General features: G+C 40.9%; 1 protein-coding gene across 5 annotated transcripts in view; it reads right to left on the bottom strand.

The window, feature by feature from the left end:
* pacs2 (phosphofurin acidic cluster sorting protein 2) overlaps positions 1–24744 on the bottom strand; it is a 69449-nt gene extending 44705 nt beyond the window's left edge. For 3 of the 5 annotated variants that reach the window (XM_035994876.1, XM_031309853.2, XM_035994878.1), the window contains exon 1: positions 24322–24743. In XM_035994876.1, coding sequence (XP_035850769.1) covers positions 24322–24440 — 119 coding nt within the window. In that variant the 5' untranslated portion in view covers positions 24441–24743. Of the gene's footprint in view, positions 1–24321 lie in introns of all 5 variants that reach the window. The other 2 variants (XM_035994877.1, XM_031309855.2) reach the window with 2 other exon arrangements.
* Between the last annotated feature and the right edge of the window lie 615 nt (positions 24745–25359).

The raw sequence follows: 25359 nt of genomic DNA, 5'->3' as shown, positions 1-25359 counted from the left end.
AGGTGAGTGAGAAGAGATCTGACATAGAGGCCACACTTGAATGCACAGACTTTAGCTGAGTCCCACAAGCAGGGCCTGAAGTTAACTTTTTTTGACCACCAGGCACTGTGACTTTTTACCAGCTAGTTTTTTTTTGCCTCATAAAAGGTGAAAAACAGGAACTGCTGTGTCTCTATGAACCTATCCTGTCCCATTCATGGTAGCCTAGTTGTGGACATTGTGCCGTCATCACATGCTGTAGTAGGGGGGCCAGCCTTGATAATCCTGCATAGGGGTTCACATAGACAGTGAAAGTTGCAAAAAACATTTACTTATTAAAAAAATAAATAAAAAGGAAACTTGTTTTGGGGAGAATAATAATTATTACTATTAATGAATTACTCTGGGCTGAGATTTCCTAGGAACCTTACCAAAAAGGCTCAGGATGCTGCAAATGTTGGTACAATATGAAAATGGCTGGTGGATTTAAGACAAAAAATAATAATTTATTGAATGAATCAAATATAAACATATCTGTCAGTGGCTTGTTGATCTTGACATTGTTAGTTAATTTCCTAACCTGGGACACACATTCATACGGTTTCATAAAGTACTTATTGGACTTTAACTTATCATTGCACTTACAATAATGAGCGTAGCTGTCCTCAATTTAGGTCATCCTGTACGTCTCATCTCCGGTTTTTCCTGCATCCACCGTGTGTGTGTGTGTGTGTGTGTGTGTGTGTGTGTGTGTGTGTGTGTGTGTGTGTGTGTGTGTGTGTGTGTGTGTGTGTGTGTGTGTGTGTGTGTGTGTGTGTGTGTGAGTCGCGGGGGGAACTAAGCAGCCCCGCCCGCTGCAGACAGCCGACAGGATTGAAACAGCAGCCGCTGACTTTAGAGTGAATAAACGTCACAGCGTACATTGATGTTAAAATGTATACAGGTTGGCAGGGCGGTCTGAAATGTTTTGCACGCTCTTTCGCTGTACGTTTTGTACGTTAACCGATAGTTACGCGTCTGAATCACTCAATTCTCATTGGCTACCTGCCAACGTGGCAGGTAGATTGACAGTGTTACCCGCCAATTGCAAAATTCACCCGCATTTGGCGGGTGGTCGGGTGTTAATTTCATGTCCTGCCCACAAACATACTGTAATAGACACTGCATACTGATGTTAACAGTGGCACTGTTTTGGTATGTCGAAATTAACCTGCTAGACTGCATTCAAAATCTTACTTCAACCCACTTGGGTGAAGCAGAATAAGCCGTGAATTTACTTTGTGAGTTAATATTGCGGTTTCGTTAGCAAACACTTGGCTTTTTCACACATCCAGCAGATATGAAGCAATGGGAACAACTTACTTCAGTGATGACACTTATTTTGAAAGAGAACTTGGGTTTTTTTCTATTCACCTCATACATTTTTTTGGAGCCACCGTCTATCAGCTATTAGCAGAACTGCATTGTGGGCTCTTTTCCCACACTGGCTTCAACACAGCTCGACTCAAACACAACAGACCTCAGCATTATGAGACATTTCTTGGTACTATTAAGAGTAGCATGATAGGATAATTCACAATGACTTTACAATTAAAAGTTATATCGTGTAAACACACACCGCACACCGCTCTGCGAACGGATCAGGGTCCGTCGGCCAATCTGCTTGCTGCCTCCTTACTGCGAGGGACACCTAATCACTCCACCAAATCCCAACTGTTTGCTGTCCTGGCTCCTAAATACTGAAATGAGCTTCCCATTGAAATAAGGATCACCGCAGGATAAAAACATCTCTTTCAACTGCACCTAAGCTAAGAAGATGATGCTACAAACAAACAAACTGTTCAGAGTTTGTACCTTCATGGTTGAATGCACTTATTGGAAGTAGCTTTGGATAAAAGCGTTAGCTAAATGAAATGTAATGTAACGTAACAATACAATCCTGTATCCCCTTTAAAATAAGCACTATGAATTGCATGGGTATAAGAGCATCATGATACAAGTTAAAACAGATGCATTTGATAAATTTTTTTGTGGTTGCAGGCATTACTGTGAAGCTATATTACTTTCCCGCAGGTTAAAGGACACATCAGTACACTGAAATGTGACATTTTCTGACATATTCTACGTTCCTAAAAGACGCATGTGTTGTTGTGGTGAGGCCAAGTGCTGAATTTGTAAAAGCCATAAATTGATTCAAGTTAAGAAAGTCTCAGAGTGATGATTAGGCACTCTTTTCTTGTTTTTCTTCCCTCCTGTGGGTTGGCATTATCCTGGTGGAGACAGGCACGAGGCGAGATGCCAGAAAGCTTTGAGATGGAGAGTCCTGGGCTGGATCGGCTCCCAGATTGCCCGCCCTCCCCAAACCACCGGTCCTACATTCGTGAGCTCAGCTAACATCCATGAGGTTGCAAATTCATGACGGAGAGTTTATATGTAGAGAAAGCAGAGACACAGAGAGAGAGAGAGAGAGAGAGAGAGAGAGAGAGAGAGAGAGAGAGAGAGAGAGAGAGAGAGAGAGAGAGAGATAAGGAATGAGAGAAACAAAACAGAAAAATAGGGAAAACCAAGCAAAAGGTAAGAAGAGGAAAGTCAAAGCTACATAATGAAAGCGTGTGAGAGCACAGAAAGAGAAAGAGAGCAGCATTTGCACAGTCACAGCCCAATGCAACTTTTTATTTTAGACAGTGCAAAAACAGATTTGACAGCCAGACCGTCTTTGACAGGATTTTGGTTTCAGGCGCTGACATGTGCCAGCCTACAACTCCCAATTACTGCCCCTTTCTGGAGAAGCCAACTCACAGCAGGAATACAAGAGCACAACTCTGACAGAAAAGGTTGTTTATGCTCAGTGAGGGACTATTATTTACTGGATTATCGTTCTGATTGTTGTTGTGGCACATGTGGTTTTAATACTGAGGACTTAAAGGCTGACAACAGAGCATGAAATAACCATTCAATCTGAAAGCCTCCTGTGTGTTTACTGGTCTATTAAATCAATCAATGAAGCATTTAAACCTATAGTTACTTTTCAAATTAAGTTGATTAAATATGACCCATTAGAACTTAAGATTAGCTCAACTTTGACCAGCGACAACATTAAAGTCCCGCTTACATATTAATACCTCAATAATAATGATCCAATAATATAATGCTACAACACAGAGTAGCCACACACAATTATGAGCACTAAAAGTACATTTTGTTGCAGACACTTCTGTACTTATAAATAAGTGAAATTTTGAACGCAGGATTTTTACTTCTACTGGAGTATTTTTATACTGTGGTATTGCTGGTTTTACTTAAGTAATTGATTTGAATTTTTCTTCCACCACTGCTCCTGCATCACTTTTGTCAACACTCCTAAAAATGACCTGGAAATAGCTATGTCTGCATACTTTAAGTTACACACTTCCTTTTGACCCCTCCTAAATACGCTTGCCAGATAATAATGTACTTTTAGGTAGGCAATAAATCCTACTTTCACAATTGTTACAATGTTTTTGTTAAAACTTTAAAAAGGTGTTTATTCATCTTTATGGTCATTTTGAAGGATGTAGTTTGTGCTGCTTTATACAGAGAGGGGTTTCTGTTATTGAGTCTACCCTCATTGATTTTTGATATTGAAATAAGCACATTAGCATATAGTTGAGTATCTGTGGCCCCAATGAGAGTTGACCCTTATTCACTGCGGTGTTAGTGCCTTGATTCACTCACTGAGCTGCACAGGACAGGCCTGTTAACACCCTGATAACAATGTGCCAGAAAAACACATAATGCATGTTGTAGCAGGTGAAAAAGGTCCAAGCCGAGCTTTGCTGTGGTAGTCAGACCAAGCACTCATAATGTACCACACACACACACACACACACACACACACACACACACACACACACACACACACACACACACACACACACACACACACACACACACACACACACACAAAATAATCAATCTGCTGTGGTTCCTTCCCATTATTCAGACGTGTGCTGGGGGCTCTCAGCTGCAGCGCTCAGCTGCTCATGCAATATTCAGCCCTGGGATTTACCGGCTGGCTGGGAAGACAGTGTGGTGAAGTGGCAGAGCAGAGCCCGGTAGGTGTGTGTGTGAGTGAGATTGTGTGTGTGTGTGTGTGTGTGTGTGTGTGTGTGTGTGGACACTGCACTTCAGCACACACTCATGCACAGACTGATTCTCTTCGTCAAAGCTCTCTTCTCTTGTCAGATAGGTTGAACTCAAATCTATTTTAGGGCTCGTGTGTCCTGAGCTTAGTAACACACACACACTCACTCACTCACTCTCGCTCTCTCTCTCTCTCTTTGGGAAATACTCTTATTCCTTTTCTTGCTGAGTTAGATTAGAAGATTCACTCTGATATTTTTCCATTAAATATAAAGCTAAAGCCAGCAGCTGGATAGCTTAGCATAAAGACTGGAAACAGAGGGAAATCGCTAGCCTGGCTCTGTCTAAAAGTAACAAAATCCACCTAGCAGCCCCACTAAAGCTCACTAATTAACATGTTATATCTCGTTTGATTGATCCAAAGGCTTTCAAACTGTGAGGTGCGCATACAAAAAAAAACTGCAGAACCTGCCTGCAGTTTTCTTCAGTACCAAAGTAATTCAGTGATAGCGGTCTGTACATCATACACATTCATCCCCTCTTTGAAGTCGCTGAGCTTCATACAGTAACTGTCTGCCTCTGTTGCTCATGAATAATAAACAACTGGAGGCAAAGTCTGAACTCTGTCCTGAACAGTGCCCTGACTTCCTATAAAGCACGCTCATATTTGCTCATTGAATCAGTGTCAGTAGATCATTAAGCTCTGAAGGCCAACGAAGCGACAGCAGATAGATACAGCTCTGCTTCAGCCTTTTCACACCTCTCCCTCTGTCTCCACAACAAGCAGCTCTTATCATGAAAGGAAGTGAGGGGAGAAAGCAGGCAGAGGCTTTCTCCCCTTATGGTACAAAACACAGGAATGCCATTACTTATTAGGTTGAGGGAATACAGAGAGAGAAAGATGCTTTAAATGTTTGATCTTTTAAGCACAGAGGGGAAAAATGTAGGCTGGGATTCTACCTTGGAATTTCCTAATTGGCTGTAAGGGAGGAACGCTGCATAAAAGGAAGCCGATGTGAGTGAATGTGAATGATAGCATAGCCATTCATGCAATTTATGCATGCCTAAATATACCGAAATAAACAGTTGGTTATTTAGTGCACGTATTGATTCAGAAAATAAAAGAGTATTGATTCAGAAAATAAAAGAGGTTTTCTGACATGCATGCACAATTAACTGAAGGAGAAATAGAAAACATCAGCTACATTTTAACATAGTATTTCTGTTATTGTTCCGATATAAACAATCTGCGTGTGTGTGTGTGTGTGTGTGTGTGTCAGAGAGTTTTAATTTTTAATTTGCTCAGCAGGATAATAATGAGCACAAGAAGGAATTGTGCAAGCTTCAAAAGGATAAACCCCCCAGGGGTGTACAACATAAAAGGTGTCTGAAAATTAAACTTCAAGAGAAAAGAAGAAAACTACAGTACAGTAACATGACCAACATCTAAACTAAATTTCATGAGACAGAAACCAAAACTAAATGACAGAAACCACGGAACGAAAAAAACGAAATCCATTTGTAGCTATAGTGGTAATTGCATAAAAGGTGTTTGGATGTGCTGCTTTCCTAATTGGTTACATGGGAAAAGGAATTTGCAGGTTGACGTTAACACAATACTTTGCCATCTTGCAGTCAGTTTGATGTTTTTGCTGCAAGAAATAAAGTAAAGGAGACAAAGGGAGGGACAGAAATAGATAGAGAAAAACAGAAAAAGATAAAACAGGGGAAGAGAGGGTGACAAGGCACGTTAAAGACGATAAAAGATCATAAAAGGTGAATTGGATGGGGGAGGTCACGTTTTCCTGAGATTGGGAACCAACTGTATAGACCCTGAGGATACAGGCCGTCCCTCCTCCACTGAAACTCAGCCATGAAATTCCTCACACACTGCGCCTCCTCGACTCCCCTGCGCCCTCCCGTCCCGGCTTGTGCCGTCCCTAACGTCACTTTGACGGCTCAATAATTGACTGCTTATCTTTTATTAATAGAGGGAGCCATTAGGGCACGGAGACACGTCTGGTGTGCGGTCTGCGTACGCTCCGAGACAAAGCACTGGCGGCCCTCACATCAGACACCTCCTCTTTCCTTTTGTCTCATAGCATGGCTTCACTGTACCGTGGCTTCTTGATTAGCCTCATAAACAACAGAGGTGTCCTGTGTTGGGTTGCCATGTTACCCAGAAAGAAATGCCATTTTCACCAAGCACAAAAGGAATGGCTTCTTTTCAAAACGCCTTCCTAAAATGGGGAAAGATGAATTAATCTTAATTTTTGCTAACTACAGACGATGACAGAGGCCTCTGCAGTCCAAAGAGACTGAGGATACCGAATTCATCAAATATCACATCATCTAGAGATAACAAATTCAGAGATCCAAACTTGTTGCCTCACTGATGTTGCCTCAGTTTTAGTCTGACAGAACACATTTGAATTGAATCAATCTTTGATACGATACAGGCTGAACGGCAGGATTCACAGAGGTCACTGTTGGCGACAGAGCGAGGAGGGCCAGAGAGGGCAGAAGATGATTCTTTCTTACATTAACACACGTATTTTTCGATAATTGCAAAACAATTAATCTTAATTAATCAGTTTCTTCAAATGTCATTGGGGAATGATCATATCAACTCAATGCAACATTAAAAAAACAAATTACTTTGTAATATTGTGTAAACAGCAATTATCTTAGGATGAAGAAAAAATGAAATTGAAATTATAACATCCGTGACCTCCCTGACTTTATGTGCTGACTTTTATCTGCTTTTATATGTTTAACTGCTCTTTAATGTTTAATTTCTTATACTGCACTGTAACTTTTATTCTTGTATTTTATCTCTTTTTAATTTTTTTTTTTTTTTCGTTTTTATGTAAAGCACTTTGAATTGCCCTGTTGCTGAAATGTGCTATACAAATAATGCTGCCTTGGCTTGCCTAAACAAGACTAAATTAACTTGCTGATTTGAGCTAAATGCTAACCCCGCCCTTTTAGCAGGTATAATCAGAGACAGTTTAGAACAGAGACGCTCTAACTCAGAGTAGTTTTCTGTATCTGTGTCACGTGGGTTTCTGCATGGCCACGCATCTTTAGGAGACTAGCAGCAGGTTCTGAGTGTATTGATTCCAACGGGAGAAGTAAACGTGAATGCAGATTATGAGCGATTCTTTCGCCCCATAGTCACCAAAGTATATATTGGACCCATTTTTCACAAGCCACATATCTCTAGAACATTCTGACACTAAAATGGCATTTTTCAGACAGACACATCAGGAGAAAGCATGTAATGCACTATCTTTAGTTATAGAGAATTAATGTTTACCACTTTCACTATCTTAGTTTACCGTGTTAGCATGCTAACATTTGCTAATTAGCACCAAGCACAAAGTACAGATGAGGCTGACGGGAATGTCATTAGTTTGGTCATAAACCAAAATATTGAAAATACAATTGCTTTGATGCTGCTGCTAGGTGAGATATTAGAAGATCACCAAAGTCATTACAATTCCTCCCGAGGAGAACATGAATGTGTGTACCAAAGTTGATTGTAATCCATCCGATACTTGTCGAGATATTTCAGCCTGGACTGACAGAGATACTAAAAGACAGACATTACCATCCATAGAGCCACAACAGTAGCCTGGTTGAAACCAAACTAAAACTTCCCCTGGGAGTTTATCATTAAAACAAAAAATGTATCTCAAAAATGAGATATTATGTGGTACGAAATAATGAGATGAGAGATAGAAAATAATGCAGAAAAAAAAACATGTACTGGACACACATTGAGTATAGTTTTCCCAACTGACCAGCAAAAGCCAATAAACATGTGTATTAGTAAATATCAACAACAATATTGAGCAGGTTAATTTTCTCTGAAACCCTGGAGTGAAAAAACACAAAAGATCAATAGCAGCGTCCCTCACTATCTCCCAGTCTGTGTGTAAAGTGGAACTGAGGCTGGCGGTTGTTTATGGCCTTTACTACCTGCAGACACCACAGTTGCTGAACGAAATCCCAGTAAAGTGAGGCTCTGCGGGGGCGTTAAGAGTTATTGAAGGAGCACTTGAGCAAACACAGACCTTCAGCTTTGTCTTTCCAGACGTATGCCCTGTAGATTTCCTCGAGCTGATCAAATGAACCCGACAGCTTTCTGCAAACTGAGGATGAAGATTCACTGGGCTTTAAATAAAGGGTTCAATCTTAAATTCCATATATGGATTCTGAGAAACAACTACTATGTAATATTCTCTGTTGACTGTTGTTTTCGATCATCGACGCGTGTTTATTTTGCTCTATGGATGGCAATATCAGACAGCTGGCCCACCACTCTGGTCTAAAGTGAAGTATCGAGACAACTATTGGATTGACTGCCATGCACTTGGAACAGATATTTAACAGATGAATTAATTAATTTAACAGATTGTATGTATCATAGGTTTCATCTTGCATCCCCTGAGCCATTGGGACACCACTGCTTTCTATTTATGCTGACACACTGGCAGAATATTAAGGTGCTTCAAATCTCCAGAAAAGCAGTGATTCTATAACCTATACAGTACACTCCTGAATGGCACAGCAACGCACACCGGTGTCCGGCACCCATAAACCCATCAAACTGCTAGCCTAACAAGCCAGACCCACATCAAGATGTTGGGTCTGGGAACTCACCATTGGCAGGGCTCAATCCGAGGGGCGGGATAAACGATTGTCTTTCAAATTCCCTCTGCACTCATAGCCAACCAGAGCAACGCTAGTTGATAGATTAAACTTTTGCCGTATCCAGTCGACAAAACTCCGAACACATCTTCCTCTTTTAAGAATGACTTCAGTGCTTAACTCCAAGTCTTTCAGAGTCGCGGCCAAAGCGATTCCAAAGACTGCTGTTCACCACAACAGCAGCCATCTTCTTTGTTTCAAGTAGCAGGGAATTCACGCGGAACCGGCGCAACTCTGCCGTCATTATGTTAAGCCCGCCCACCGATTCTATACACAATGTGATTGGCCTGACCAGAGTTTGGTTTTTCCAGCTCGCAAGCCAACGGAGAGTTGCTAGACTGACCCTGGCTGCAAATTACATTTGCTGCCGCTAGGGTGCGTCTAGATTTCTAGGCTAATGACGCGCATCAACTCATCAGCATTGTTGTATTTCCCAGAGTCGACCTGCTTCAACACTCCAGTAAAACAGTAGTTTTATCACATTCGCTCATTGGTTTATCTGCATTACACAAAAATATCCACATCCATTTTCTCTGATCCATTTCCTCTGATGATTAGACATCCCTTCATTCCCGAGTTATTTCTGAAGTGTTCTCCACAACACAAATAACAAGCTGTTGAATACTGAAGAGCCATCCACTAAGAAAGAGCTTAATAATCAAATCTCCGCACTTGATGCCCTGTGCCAAATACCCTTGGCCATGATATTTGAAGGGGGAGGAGAAGTGGAGGGAGAAAACACTGGAGTAGCACTGATGTAGAGCTACATTCACTAAACCAGAAGAAGATATGTGAGGTTTTTTTATGTATAATGAATGCAATCCATTAAAAATGCAGAACAGAGAGACATGAATTCCATTTCCTTCATCAGCTCAGAGTAAGAGTAACCTACAAACAATAAATCCACAATGGATACCGATACTAATTTATCCCCAGGGAGATTTGTATGTGTTTGTGGTTACGCAAGAGTATTTTGCATATGTGTGTTTATTAAAAAGAAAAAAAGGTGGCTATGAGGCGACACTGATGTCTGTGGTTTAATAACTAGCTGATGCAGAACAGAGGCGGGCAAAGGAACAGCAAGCAGCCAATTTCGAGAGCCAAGTCATTGTGTTACGTTTCGAAGCAAAGTGCGGAGACTCCTATGCACTAAAGAACTCAACAATGATCCGTGCCTTCTGAGAGCCCCAAGGGGCCGCAGCAGAAACTGGAATACAAATGAGAGCTTTGTATGCAGCGATCTGCAGCACCCTGCTCCACCCATGATGCCACACTGCTTGAAGCCTACTTTAAAGCTGTGGGAAGCAGAATTTGAAGTAGAGTGAGACCTTCTCCTGCAGCTCTCTCCTCCCTGTCCAGCCCCTCCCATCAGACGAACAGTAACCTCTAGGAGTACAAATTATTAATTTCACCCAAATGATATAGCAGCAATTCAATGGCCGTCCTGTTTGTATTGTAAAGCCCTTTGAGATGACATACTGTGACATACTTGAGGCTCTAGTTAGCTACATATAAACATGAACTTGTACTGTATATAGATTGATCACAATAAAGTATCTTATCTCATGGTTTTGCCTTGAATTAGCTGCAGCCCTGAGCCTTTGGCTACAGTAAACAGAACCTTCACCAAATGCACATGCATTTGTATTTGCAGAGCAGCCAATAGGAGCGCTCTCTCTCTCTCTCTCTCTCTCTAAAATGACCTGTAATTGGCCAAATTCAGTCACAGGCTAGCAGAAGAACAAAACAAAATGTGGAGGTTTTGCTGCTTACCTTTGTCATATATAATAGTTAACTTAATACTTTTAAGTTTTGGACTTTTTGGACTTTTTTTATTTCCTCTACCAAACAATTAATCAAATAATCTGCGGACCATTTTTAAAAAGCCAGACCACTATGTGATTTATGAGCCATGGTGTCTGAGCTGTCCAGATAGAATCTTGACTAAAGGTGGATTAAACAAACAGCAGACACTTCAGATCCCATTACAGCAGGATCTGAAGTGTCCTACATAATGATTTTCATACCAGTCAAGAGTTTGTTAAAAGGACCTATAATTGCAACACAAAAAAAAGCTGTCCTAGCTCTTTTGTCTGAGTAATTATAGAGCAGTCTGCAAATCAACTGTGCAGTCACAACAGTGAAACCACGTCTGCACAACTCTCCGTGTTGTTTGGCTGAAGAGCTCTTCGGCAGGCTCTCTCATTGTTGCTCTGACAGGTTTTTGCATTTCAGGCTGGCTAAAAATGGAAACGCAAAGCACTCTGTCCATTTATAAAAGTGTTTATTGACTGAAGTGGCTGAAAGTGTGGCATTTCAGCCACCTGGACCTATAATCTGTCCGTCTGTTAAAGCTCTTTATGGACTAAATGTGAGTCTGAGTTTTGTGGCTCAAGTGGTTGTTTAATGGCTCAGAAACAGTTCATTCATAAAAGGACGCAGCTGTGTATCCGAGCCAAGAAACATCCAGTTTCTCATGCATGTTATTGCAGAAGATTTTTACATGCTAAATCTGGGCGACTACGGCATGTTAACATGTTCATTGGTAATGTCTTAACAAATTTAAAAGGCCAGAGCATAGGTTGGCCTTATGTTCAAAGTCCACCGCTTACAGGATCTTTTTTTTTTTTTCATCACTTGGTTGGAAATGTGCTTCCATACTTTACAGATTAAGTAGCAGAATCTCCATAAACCTTTTTTTATATTTATATATATAATTATATATAAATAGTACTGCAACACCATCCACAGTTGTTGGAGCTGAATTTTTCTTTTACGGGTCACACATCACACGGTCACCCATTGTTCCTATCTATCCTCTAAGCTGTAAGCGAAGCTTTTAATATCCGCTGTCTGCTAAAACAAATACAGATTAAAGAGACAGTAAAGATGTATTTTACAGACGGGTCAGATACAAAACATCCCTCCTCTCTGGATAAAACCTGTATAAACAGCACTACTGGGGAATTATACACCAGACGGGACTGACTGAGAGGTTGGTCTTCTGTCTTGATGAGTCACTTATTTTCATTATTAAAATGTTTACAACTCAAGTGGATGTCTGTATTGCAGCAGATTAGATAGACCCTGCTGCTGTGGCTTGCTCAGCATCTGGGAGGCCAGAGAGGTTATGTTTACAGGCTTGTAAAGCGATGCTTATTTCTGACTGGCAGCGATAATGAATGCTCATTTCAAGCGTCATCCAGGGGCAGAGATGAAAGGTTTTGGCTGCCGATGCCAAACTCAGGATTGTGGCTGTGTCCAGCCAATAAATCAGAGAGGAGTCCGGTGGAAACGTGGAAGAGGTCATTTGACTCAGCCACCCAGGAGCAAGATGCCAGATGTGGCACAGCAGCTTTCCTAATTACTACAATATGTTAAGCTAAGCTCTCCTCCCGGCCGAAGGTTTTCCAAAAAGGAACTTGACCTACATTTTTTGTCTCCATGCTCTGAATTAAAAAAAAAAAAAGGTTCTTTAAGCCTCAGTGAAGGAAGAACTGAAATAGCAACTCCCTCTTTTCACACTGCCTGCTGCAAGAGGCGGCAAAATCCAACCACGAGGGCCTTCCTGCAATGTTGCAGTGTTTTCATGTGAGTGACGAGGATGCCATTAAATAGATTTCATTTTTATGAAACAGGCGTCTCAGTAATAACTGAGATATCAAATCTGCAAACACACTGCAGTAAAATGTGCACAACATTTATAATCAACAACCAGTGTCAGAAACGCCAGATGTGTTTTTTTGCCATTACTGCCAAAGGGAAAAGTAACACAAACACTGTTGCTATGGAAATCAGTGACTAATGTATTACCAGGATTTCCCTGGAAGTCAATGTTTGCACACACAAATCAAAACCACAGCGGCAATATGACTGTGTCGGGCAACAATAACTCCACTCAGCGCAGGAATCCACGTTTCCACAGGCCAGAATAATCAGTATGGGAAAGAAGGAACAAATCAAGACGGCAGGAAATAAATCACAAACGCGGCACGATGAATAATGCCGACTGAATGCCTCGAGTGCAAAATGTAAATATGAAAAATGTCAGAATTACTACACCCATTTGAGGCTGATAATTTAGCAGTGGCATCACTATAGAGGCAGAAAATGTCATTTCAGCCAGAGACAATCATTCAGGAAAAGCTAATGTTGTTAATTCGCTGTGCATTGGTGTGACAGTAAAGATTAAAGGGGCATTTCTGGCAATGACAGACAACAGAGAATGTTCACTAGATTCTATTTTCCACAAGTGATGGAAGAAATATTTGCATCTTATACTTAAGTTAAGCAGCAATATCTCACTGCAAAAACACTGTTACAAGTAAAAGTTGTACACTCAAAGCATAAAAGTATTTGCAACAGAAAGTACTTAAAGTGCTCATATTATGCTCATTTTCAGGTTCATAATTGTATTTAGAGGTTGTACCAGAATAAGTTTATGTGGTTTAAGTATCAAAAAACACCATATATTTGTTGTACTGTACATTGCTACAGCTCCGCTCAGTTTGTGAACAGTGTTTTCTGTTGGAGATGGTAAGTCCCTTTGGGGTGGACTTTGGGCTTTTTCACTTTGTAAACCTATAACGTGCACAAAAAATATATATAACATAATAAAGGAAAGGGAAAAAGCCAAAAAGCATAATATGAGCACTTTAAAGTATCAAAAGTTAAAGTACTCATTAGGCAACAGAACAGCCCCCTTATTATTTTTTCTAGAACATTACTGTTAATGTTGTAGCTGGTCTCGAGGTGGAGCTAATTTTAATTACCGTACTTTATATATGTTTTTGGTTAGTTCAACCCTTTATTTACTGATTTAAGAAACTCATAGGTTTTCTGTGTAAAAATTCTGAAAAGTAACTTAAGCTGTCAGATTAATGTAGTGGAGTATAAAGTACAATATTTCCCTGTGAAATGTGGAGGAGTAGAAGTATAAAGTAGCTTAAAATGAAAAATACTCAAGTAAAGTACATCAAAATTGTACAGAAACTTGAATAGGCCTAAATGTACGTTGTTACTTTCCACCACTGATTTTCACCATTCAAAGATGAAAAATAACATAATTTATCAAAAGTGGTTGTGTCCACAAAAAGATTTTCATGTGAATAGAAGAATAGTTCTCAAAAACATATTATAAAATATGCCCCATACATGTGTCACTGGACTACAAAGACCTCAGAACATTGTATTCAAGGACGGATGATTCAAAGAGGGATGAGGCAGCCAGCACACACCGCTCTAGAAATGTCACATTTACTTGTCACTGCACTAAGCCTCCACTGCCTCAGTATATAATCTCATCTACATCTGGCACAAAGTTGTTGTTTGGTTTTTTTTTAGATTATTTTTGGGGGCTTTTTCCACCATTAGATAGTGACAGTGGATAGACAGGAGAGAGAGAGAGAGAGAGAGAGAGAGGGGAATGACACGCAGCAAAGGGCCGCAGGTCAGACCCGAACCTGAGCCGCTGCAAAGGACTCAGCCTACATGGGACGCACGCTCCACTGGGTGAGCTAGAGGCCGTCCCTGGCACTAAGTTTTGACCTCTCTCTCGCTCTCTCTCTCTCTCTCTCTCTTTCTCTCGTCATTTAGCTGCATTACCCCCCTGACAACGTTGGAACAATGTGACAAAGTAAACAGGCCCAAAGTAAACGATGCCCGCTGTAATTATAGAGAGATTTCTATAATTTGAGCTAGATTTGGAAAGGAGGTCACCTCTGCAGCCAACGATCCCAGAAAACACCGTTTCACATAATGATGCTCTTTAGAAATGGAATTGATCTATTAGCAGAATTGAAGTTCAATCAGCAAGGTGGACATTATCTATTAAATTACACATGACCTGCAGTTATGTCAGCAGTTATATTGTTGATGAAAGTTGCATAACAACTGTTTTTGACGTCAATGGTTTGAACAGTAATTTGCTAACTAATCTTAATTTAAGGTCCAGTTTCATAAGCTTTTTTTCCAGAACTTTCAACTGCATCTCATGGTCTTTTGAGCCATGATAAAAAAAAAAAACATCCCCACTTACACATGAAGACAGCTTTTGAAAGCTCTGGAAAAAAGAAAAAGTGAATCTTACATTAAGATTTAGTCAAACGACCTGAAGTTGTTTTTAGGGTTACAACTAAGAATTACACTTTAAACCAAAAAAGTAAGAAGAGAAAGAAAACGTGAAAATTGTGCCAATCACAATTTTCTATAGAGCCCTGACTGACATCTTCAACTTGCCTGTTTTGCCTGACCAACCATCCAAAAATCCAAATATTCAATTACAATAACTGAAAAACAGAGAAATGCAACAAATCCTCACATTTCAGAAGCTGGAGCCAGTGAATGTTTGACATGTCTGCTTGATAAATGACTTATCAATTTAATAAATCAGCAGTTTTTCATCCAAACATTTGGCTTTAAACCTGTTTTATTCATTTTTTGACACAACACTGACATATTCTCCTTATGATGTTGAAAGCAAACAGTGGCTTATTTACGCATCCATACGATATAAAGCAACATTAGCCTTTATTTGGAGCTGTGCTTCTGTCCACCTGGTGAATGTAGGTCCAATATTCACTCTCCTTTTGGCTCTGTTTTTGGTCTCAATCAACTCCTTAGTGAAATATCTGTCTCTTAAGTTGCTAAAGGCTTCGTTATGTTTACCAGCTGGTCGCTAACTGTGTCTGTCTGCTGTGTGGAGTGCAGAAGGCAGCATCCAATGTTTTTTTTTTTTAAGTTTTTTCACTGAAATTAAAATAACTGAGGGCAACTAAGCTGATGAGAGTGGTGAGAGTGAATCAAAACAGGGCCATAAAACCAAAACAATGAGCTGAAAGATGCTTAATGGTCCTATGACTTGGATGCTTTTATATAGGCCTTAGTGGTCCCCTAATACTGTATCTGAAGTCTCTTTTATATAGACCTTAGTGGTCCCCTAATACTGTATCTGAAGTCTCTTTTATATAGACCTTAGTGGTCCCCTAATACTGTATCTGAAGTCTCTTTTATATAGGCCTTAGTGGTCCCCTAATACTGTATCTGAAGTCTCTTTTATATAGACCTTAGTGGTCCCCTAATACTGTATCTGAAGTCTCTTTTATATAGACCTTAGTGGTCCCCTAATACTGTATCTGAAGTCTCTTTTATATAGGCCTTAGTGGTCCCCTAATACTGTATCTGAAGTCTCTTTTATATAGACCTTAGTGGTCCCCTAATACTGTATCTGAAGTCTCTTTTATATAGACCTTAGTGGTCCCCTAATACTGTATCTGAAGTCTCTTTCCCGAAATTCAGCCTTGGTGCAGAATTACAGCCACTAGAACCAGTCCCACAATGAGCTTTACTTAGGATGTGCCATTTCTGTGTCTGTAGTTTTAAATTCTATTGAGGAGGAGAGAGGGGGGGCAAGGTGGAGGGTGGGGGTGTGGCCTTGACCAACTGCCATGCTTCGCTCGTTTGCAAGCCATGATGTCTCTCTCTTTCTCTGGTTGGGCAAAGCAGAGAAAGGGGAGGTAACCTTTCTCCTTATGACGACATAAAGGGAAGATTCCAGATTGGTCCATCTGAGCTTTCATTTTCTCAAAGGCAGAGCAGGATACCCAGGGCTCGGTTTATACCTATCGCCATTTCTAGCCACTAAAAAACCTCATAAAGTGAAATATTCATGCCATGGGACCTTTAAAAGCTACGTGGAGCTGATAATTATCTGAGGGTTTATCCCTAAGAGAGACATATTTCACAATACACAGAATTCTTTTTCATTTTAAATATAAAGATTTTGATTAGTGCTGCTTTAACTGAAGAACATTGTGAAAGCTTCTCTACCAACCAGGGCCAAACAACAACCTCTTTAATACTGAAAATGAAATGTTTATCTGTCCGTGCAGACATGTAATTGAAGCTATTGAGGCATTAGATTTTACCGAGGCGTTTCTGCTAATGAATGAAACCTCACTGTTTGATATCTCACTACTAAGCCGTTCTTATCATGTGTTTGGGTGCAGCTGGATGCCATTTAGTCTGCTCTCCGTCCCTCTGGTCTATTTAGACTAAAAGACCCTCTGAAGAGGACGTTATGCCCCCTGGACTGAACATTTATAGCAATTTATAAACTGGCCGCGGTTTGTTTAGCTCTGCAGCGTCAGAGCTGACATTTTCCTTAAGGAAGAGAACGTACTGCCAAGTTTAAGAAGAAATTCTCCACTCCATATCTCAAGCGGCACATAATGTACTTGTCCCATTTTCCAATCAGCATGAATTTAATCTGGGGAGCGTATGCTAATAAAATGTCAGTGCTGTAGATCCATGTAGAATATTGCACAGTAATAGTGTTTAGCTCCTGAGCCCAGAGGTATTAAATACCTCAAACACAAAAGCGGTCTTTCATTTTTTAGCAATTTTCACAACCTCTATTCACCCAAAACAAGATTAACTCATTTCTATGTTGCTGTGCTGTTTCTTAGTAGCTGCTAATATGCAACTGAATACATCCTTGACACCAGAGATATGGGTTAAACCAGGCTATTCACAGTAATCTGGTATTTATGTCTATACTTTATCAGCTGTATATTATCAGCTGCCGTGGTAGCTTAGGTACACCACTACACTCTATATAAACAATTCCATATTGTGTCGGTTAACAAGTATTTCAGGTTTTTGTGGAAATATACAGCAGCTTTCCTCATGTTCCTAAACTCATTCTGCAGAGAGCCAGGCAGTTAAAACGAGAGCTAAACAGATATTATCAAAGCTGGTTCCTTAAAATCAAATATTGTCTTTGGAGAAATAATAGTAGAATACAAAAAGCAGGCAGTCAGGCGTGACGCAGGGCGCTGAGGCATGAGGAAAGTCAGCTGGGGGCTAAATTGATCGGCCTGCAGAGTCACAAAGCATCTCAAATGTGTGCGTTTGTGTGTGAGGAGGCGACTGCCCTTTCTCTGTCCTGCCCCGTCTGTCCTCCAGGACGGGCCGCATCAGCAAGATGGAGGACATCTGGATATCTTACATAAGGGCCAAGGACTGATTCAAAGAACACAGCAGAGGTAAAGACGTCTGAATGAAAACAAGTGTTAAAGTTCACGGTAGTGTGTCTTTTGTCAGGTTGCTGCTTTGGTTCGGACTGAAATTTCAACACCTATTAGATGGACTGCCATGACATTTTTGAAAGAGGATGGATCCTAGTGACTTTGGTGATCCCCTGACCTTTCCTCGAGCGCCACCATGAGGTTGACATTTGAGTTTTTTACTAAAATGACATGACATTGCAATGAAATTTGGGACTGACATTCATGGTCCCCAGAGGATGAATTTTCATTCAACTTTCAAATGATTTCCACTTATTTAGTAAAATATCAAAACATCTGCTGGGTGAAAAGGAACAATTTATTTTACCCACATTAATGGTAGCCGTTATGGACATTACTGAATGGATTCTGTCCCCAGAGGATGAATCCTAACAACTTTGGGGATCAATGGACCTTTCCTCTGGCACTACCAGCAGGTCAGTGTTCTCACTTATCCAGTGACAATGGATGGATGGATTGGCACAAAAGTTTATACAGACATTGATGGTTCATAGAGGATGAATCCTACTGACTATGGTGATCTCCTGACTTTTACTCAATCATGAGTTTGACATTTGCAGTTTGTTGAGCAAAACATCTCAGCAACTGTTAGATGGATTGCCATGAAATTTGTTACACACATTCATGTCGCCGTCAGGATGAATTATAATAACTTTGGCGATTGCTTAACTTTTCCTCAAGTACGCTAAACATCAGCATGTAAGCACGCTGTTGTTTGCATTTAGCTCAAAGCACCTATAAGTACAGCCTCACACAGCTGCTGGCTGTAGACTCTTAGTCTTGTTTAAACTCCCAAGCATTGGTACAGAACATGGCACTGAGTGCAGGACAACAACAACAAGGAGAAAACAAAAACAATGAGATGCTTTAACTGCCTCTCATTCATCCTACTCTAAATTCCCGCAGTGTGAGCATCCCAGGCAGCCAGGGGACAAAAGAGCGAGTGTCTCGCTGCGGCTCAGAGAGACATCTCAGCACTCTCGCCTCCAACAGGCCCAAATATGACAGCCTACTGGGTCAATCTGCCACTCAAGGGCCCGTTCAATCCCGCCTCTGTCTCAGAGATTGGCCCCATCTCTGGCAGCACTTAGCCTCACGCCTGTAGGCTGGTGGGCAGAAATGCAACTCATGCCCACTTCAAATAAATACCAAGATGGAACACAGCTTCTTGCACTTGGCTCTTCAGAGCAGACTTAGGTGTTAACATTGCCGGCGTGATTGATTTTGAACGCAGATTAGAGGGCTGAAGAGAAGACTCTCTCTTAGACGTCCATCTTTAGGAATAAGTGTGCAATTACTGGAACACATTCAGACACCCTGAGCGATGAAAAGCCGCACTCGTTGCTCATTCAAATGCCTCTCACGATGAGGTGAAAGAACATAGGAGCACATATCACATTAACACTTAAGATGTCGGACACACACTCAGGCCGACTGCTGAGGAGTATAATAAGGACAACCCTCGGTGTACCCTTCACGTTCTTCATATCCACATTATGAGCAGTAGCAGACCACATCCTCATAAACTCTCTTAATAAAAAGTGCACATCTCAACATTTGCATTTGCATGCCAGTTCTAAATCCGACATCTGGATTTCCAGACCGCAGGTAATTATCATTCAACCACCCTCTAAGATAGGTGAGTAAAGCCCCTCCCCCACCCATGATAAGTGATTATTAAGAATCTCAGCGTGGAGCAGCACGTGTCCTGGAGTGACTCTGGGAAACGTGAGATCAGGGCAGAGGCAGCACTTCTAAAAGCCTCCCAGCCTAATAGCCTTGGGCTTCAGAGACCTCCGAGCCACAACCAGCAGGAGGCATGAAGAAATTACAGGATAAATTGTTAAAAAAAAATCAGGAGAGGACACAGTATAGCATTTCATATTAAAAAAATTGTACTTGGTCCCTTATGACGTACAGTAGTTTGCTTCAGTGATGAACCCAAGCGAGGTTAAAGAAATCCCAGGAAGGGATTAAGACACAAAAGGTTTATCCTGTATGCAGCACGGATCACATCTACTCTCATTTTGGCAACAAAACAGAATCAGAGTGTGGTCTAATTTGAGGCCTGAACCTGGATCACCACAAGAATGGGAACATGTTACATGTTACTATAGGTCCCTACACTTTCCACCTGGAATATTTTGTCTCATGTCTTCACATCTTATTTAAAGGCAAGCAAGACTCTGACATCAGAGTTGCCTTTAAATGCAGGGTTAACCACAGCCCCTGCAGTTTTGTATACTTTACAAAAAAACACTCAACTCATGTCTTTTCAACATGTCTGTTCCATGCATGTTCCTGCAACTGACAAGATATAATTATTTTTCATTTCTAGCAGAGAGAAAATCGATTCTACTCTCATGTCTTAAATATGAGGTTGGAGCCTGGAGGTTAGCTTAGCTTAGCATAAAGACTGGAAACAGGGGGAAACAGCTAGCCTGGCTCTGTCTGAAGGTAAAATCCGAGCACCTCTAAAGCTCAAAAAATATATATCTCTGTTTATTTATTGCGAAAGTGTAAAAACATTGAGTTGTAGTTTTACGAGAGGTCACATCACATGCCAGAACATTTCTTGGAGCATTGACGATCTGGAGCTCCAGCTTCAGATATGAGAGTGGTATCGATCTTCTCATCCAACTCTTGGCAAGAAAGCGAATAAGCGTTTTTCCAGAAATGTTTTAACACAGCAGCACAGCACAGCACTTAGCAAGGCTGCTACTGGCACGAGGAAATCTCTGGCATAATTAAACATTACTCAAGATACATCTCACAGTTTTTTCATGTCTCATTACAAACTAAATCCTAAGTATGTTGCGGACAATCTGCTTTCGATGAGTATGCATTTGGCTGTGTAGGACCGTGTGAATCATAAACCTAAAACTGATTTTTTATTAAAATGTGTGAAAACACTGATTGTGCACAGTTTTCATCACTTTTGCCAAGATCTGCAAAAACATTCTCTCATGTGCCTCCTTTACCCTGAGTCTCTCTCAGCTTTCCTTCTGTTTTGATAAAAAATATTATATATTAAAAAGGTGCCCTGTGGAGTTTTCGTGTAAACAAACAAATGCATTGCATTCAGTGTTACTCCCAAAATCACATTGTGTGTATCCCTGAGGTCTGACAAACATGTTGAATGCATTTCCTTTTGTATTACCTCAGTATATTGCACATATTCTTTATTATTGTACAACTCTTTGCATTTAAAAAAAAAACTAAATATATTTGACATACTTTTATTGTAAATGTTCCTATTATATACAATGATTCTTAATATTTTCTTTTCTCTTACTAGGTTTATTGTTATGCACCAAAATATCAAGGCAAATTCCTTTTATGTGAAAACCTACTTAGCAATTAACGTAATTCCTCCTAAAACACTTGCAAAGGCGATTTATTTTTATTTTTTTTGGATCCTGCTTAGTTAACATCCAGGTTTACTAGTTTGCACTCTTCTTCTGCACAAAACTGTGACTAGAGGGCAGAAACTCCACAGGAAACCTTTAATTTTAAATTAAAAAAAAAAAGGAAAAAAAGTGCCCTCGGAAGATCGACAGCAGTCAGTTTGTTTATCCACCTTGAGAGGTTGATATTACTGAGAGAGACGATTGATTTGACATCTGGCTAACAAGCTGACTTTCTCCTGTCTGAACTCTGACAGACGGCGGTCAATAGAGAGCGGCAGTGAGCTTGATTGACAGTGGGGTGACTCTGCTGAGCCCCACTGTGTTAGCCTGACAAGCCAGACCCACATCAAGATGTTGGGTCTGGGAACTCACCATTGGCAGGGCTCAACCCGAGGGGCGGGATAAACAGTTGTCTTTCAAATTCCCTCTGCACGCAATAGGATAGTGCTACAACCAACCAGAGCAACGAAGAAGCTAGCGGAGCTAGTTGATAGATTAAACTTTTGCCGTATCCGGTTGGCAAAACTCTGAACACATCTTCCTTTTTTAAGAATGACTTCAGTGCCGTTCTTTGTTCTTTTCTCAAAGAAAAGCTGAACTCCAAGTCTTCCAGAAGACTGTTCCCAGCAGCAGCAGCCATAAGCCCACCCACCGACTCCATACACGATGTGATTGGCCTGACCAGAGTTTGGTTTTTCCAGCTCTCATGCCAACGGAGAGTGCCTAGACCCCCCCTGGCTGCAAATTAAATTTGCTGCCGCTAGGGTGCGTCTAGATTTCTAGGCTACCACTGTGTAGGAAACTAACAGAAAATAAAGTAGATCTTTTGGACTTTTACACTGTTCATGTTGCCGACAGACGCAGGGTCACAGGGGATTGAACCTGGCACTGGTTTTAGTCACAGAAAGCTTTTTGTCCACTCTGCTGAACAACATCACAGCTATGCTATTTCCTGGAAATGAATTAGTCTTATTTCAGCTAAAAGCCATGCAATGTAATACCCACTGACGGTATTAACTTAAGAGGATAGAGAGAGGCTAAGGAGAGACAGTCATCACTTTAAAATAAATTAAATACAAACAAACATATACATCCACCACTCTCATATTAATTACAGCAGAGTTTTTTTTTTCTTTCTCTACAGGCGGACAGCTGCTGACCAAATTCTGACAGCAGGTATTAGTCAAGTGGAGTTTAAACCACAAACTCTATGTTATGTCAAAAAGCTTTGATTACATCTCCAGAAACCAAGAAAACTGGTCTTCGAGGCGACCTCTAGCTCACCCAGTAGGAGCGTGCGCCCCATGTAGGCTGAGGCCTTTGCAGCGGCCCCGGTTCAAATCCGACCTGCGTCCCTTTGCTGCGTGTCATCCCCCATCTCTCTCCCACCTTTCCTGTCTATCCACTGTTACTGTCAAATAAAAGGGAAAAAGCCCCCAAAAAATAGTCTTCAAAAAATAAAAACTGGTCTTCTTCTGGTCTTTTTTTCCAGTGAGGTTTTGGTTAAAGAAGAAGTTTACTTTGATACGACATCCAACATGTAGCTGCAAGGTTATTGGAAATCAGCATCAAGGAATTGGAAAGGAAACTGATTCCAAACCACAAATTCATTTTAAATTGGACGTTTCAATCCAGATCCACATTTTTCCCCTCACATCTATAAAAAAAAGAAGCCTTAAACACATTAAATCCCACATTTAAAAAAAAAAAAAAAAAGAAGTGGCCAGGTTGGCTCAGTGGGTAGAGCAGGCGCACATATACTGAGAGGTTTATGCCTCGACGCAGAGGTCTAGGGTTCGAATCCGACCTGTGATTATTTCCTGCATGTCTTCCCCCTCTCTCTCTCCTTTCGCACCTAGCTGTCCTGTCAAATTAAAGGCGGAAAAGCCCACAAAAATAAAAAATAAATATAGAATGTCTGATTGGTGGTCATTCCAGTGCAACTTTTGTCATGACTCCATCTTCAGCAGAATGGACAGCAGAGTGACAGTGAGGTAATATCCTCCATTTTTGTTCATTTATAGGCTACTGTTAATTCAATGCAAACAAAACTTGAAAACAGAGACAAGAAGTCCAAAAATTGCAAGCGATAATAAATAAAGTTAATCAGTAACTATTTTGATAAGCAATTAATCGTTTAAGCCATTTACTAGGCTAATATTCCAAATGTTTACTGAGTCCAGCTTCTCAAATGTGAAGATTTGCTGCTTTTCTCTGTTTTATATCACTGTTAAAATGAATATATTTGGGTTGTTGGTCTGATAAAACATGTAGTTTGATGCAATCTTGACCTCTGCGAGGCTACATTTACATTATTTTCAAGACATTTTAAAGACTTAACAAGCAATAGATGAATCGATAATGAAAATAATCGTTAGTTGGGAACCCTATCATAATTATTAATAATTAATAATTTATCAAAATAAGATTGTTTTAGCAAAATGATGCAATACTTATCTAATAATACAAATCAGAGCTGAGCAGTAAATCAGAATTTGGCAGGAGGGGGTTTCCAGTGTGATCACAGCAGCAGCCTCTGAGTCTCTGGGGGTCACTGGAGACAAATGGTCTCCATGGTGCAGCCTGCTGGCACAATGACCTGGCATAAAGCTGGTTATCTATCTTAACAGCAGAGTGTGTGATTATGAGCATTGAGGGCTTTCATCACGCGCATGTCTGCAGAATAAACACATTTATAGTGTGATTTAACAGTGCACCAAGGCTGGAGCTGTAGTATTTGTTTATAAGTTGTTTGTGTTGGTGGCTGCCTGCCAACCAGAATGTTTAAACACATTTGTATTTACCACTAGGCTACATCAAAACATGGCTGAATAAGCCCGCTGCAGGGCCTGCATTGGCATCCACCTGGCATGATGATATCATCCAGCTAGCTGGTGGTAAGCCGCTGTGCAGCTGGAACGTTAGCAATCTGTTAAATGACAGCCTGCATGGCGCATTGGAAACGCTTTAAAGTTTAAAAGGACGGTGCTGTGCGTGCAGAGCCCTACCTCGGGATGCAGTTCGGGGAGGATCCATCTATCTCCCATGTTGCAAACAGGTTCATGGGGACCGGTCTGTTGAGAGCCCCGCTCCCGGGGAAACTCAACCGGCCACTTCTCTCCGCCATGGTCCGGGCTGCGGGTGGGACTGTCCGACACCGAACTGGGAATTGGTAAACAGCAGACCGGTGCTGGTCTTCTGGGCGCGTGCGTGTGTGACCGTTAAATAGAGGCGTGACACGCTCACGTTAGTGCGATGTCAACGGCGGAGGAGGACGAGCTCATTTCTCCGTTCTTGTCGAGCCAGGGCAGGTCGGTGTGGTCCTTCCGTGCCGCGGAGCAACTGCAGTGGGAGCAGTGCAGAAGTGAACCGAGCGACCGCCGAGCTTGTTGTGCCTACCACGCTGCTCCTGGTGTATGAGGGGTGATTAGTGCCACGCAGAAGGGGGGGGGGGGGGGGGGCAGGAAAAGCCAGCATACATGTAAAACTTGGTTCAATCAAAAGTAGCTTTGTTTCAGTGGTTTTCAATCTTCATGTGACTGATAATTGAATTCTTTTTTTCCCCGTTTTTTGTTATGTTTGCTAGCTACTTTTAGACAGAGGTGGAAGAAGTACAAAAGTACTAATACCAAATACTCTGTCCTGCAAACTCAACATGTAAAAGTACAAATGTATTAGCATTAATATTAACTCTTAAAGTACCCATTATGCAGAATTGCCCACTTCAGAATAATGTTTATTATATTATTGGATTAAAGTTGTTGATGCATTAATGTTGCAGCTGGTAAAGGTGAATTTTAACTACTTTATGTAGTGCTGGGTGGATATATAGTTTGGTTGATATTTGGTATTAATAATCTCACTCAAAGCTGTCAAAATAAATGTAGTGGAAACTACAATATTGGCCTCCAAAATGTATTGGCTTAGAAGTATAAAGTAGCATAACATGGAAATATTAAACACAGGTGTAAATGTGTCAGAAAAACATCCTGTAATTAGACAATGTTCTCATTATAATGAGAAACTGAGCAGATTTTTTTCCTTAT

Source organism: Sander lucioperca, chromosome 18 (genome assembly GCF_008315115.2).
Source record: "Sander lucioperca isolate FBNREF2018 chromosome 18, SLUC_FBN_1.2, whole genome shotgun sequence".
NCBI classification, from domain to species: Eukaryota; Metazoa; Chordata; class Actinopteri; order Perciformes; family Percidae; genus Sander; species Sander lucioperca.
The sequence above is the reverse complement of the archived record's forward strand: the minus strand, read 5'-3'. Positions and strand labels throughout refer to the sequence as shown.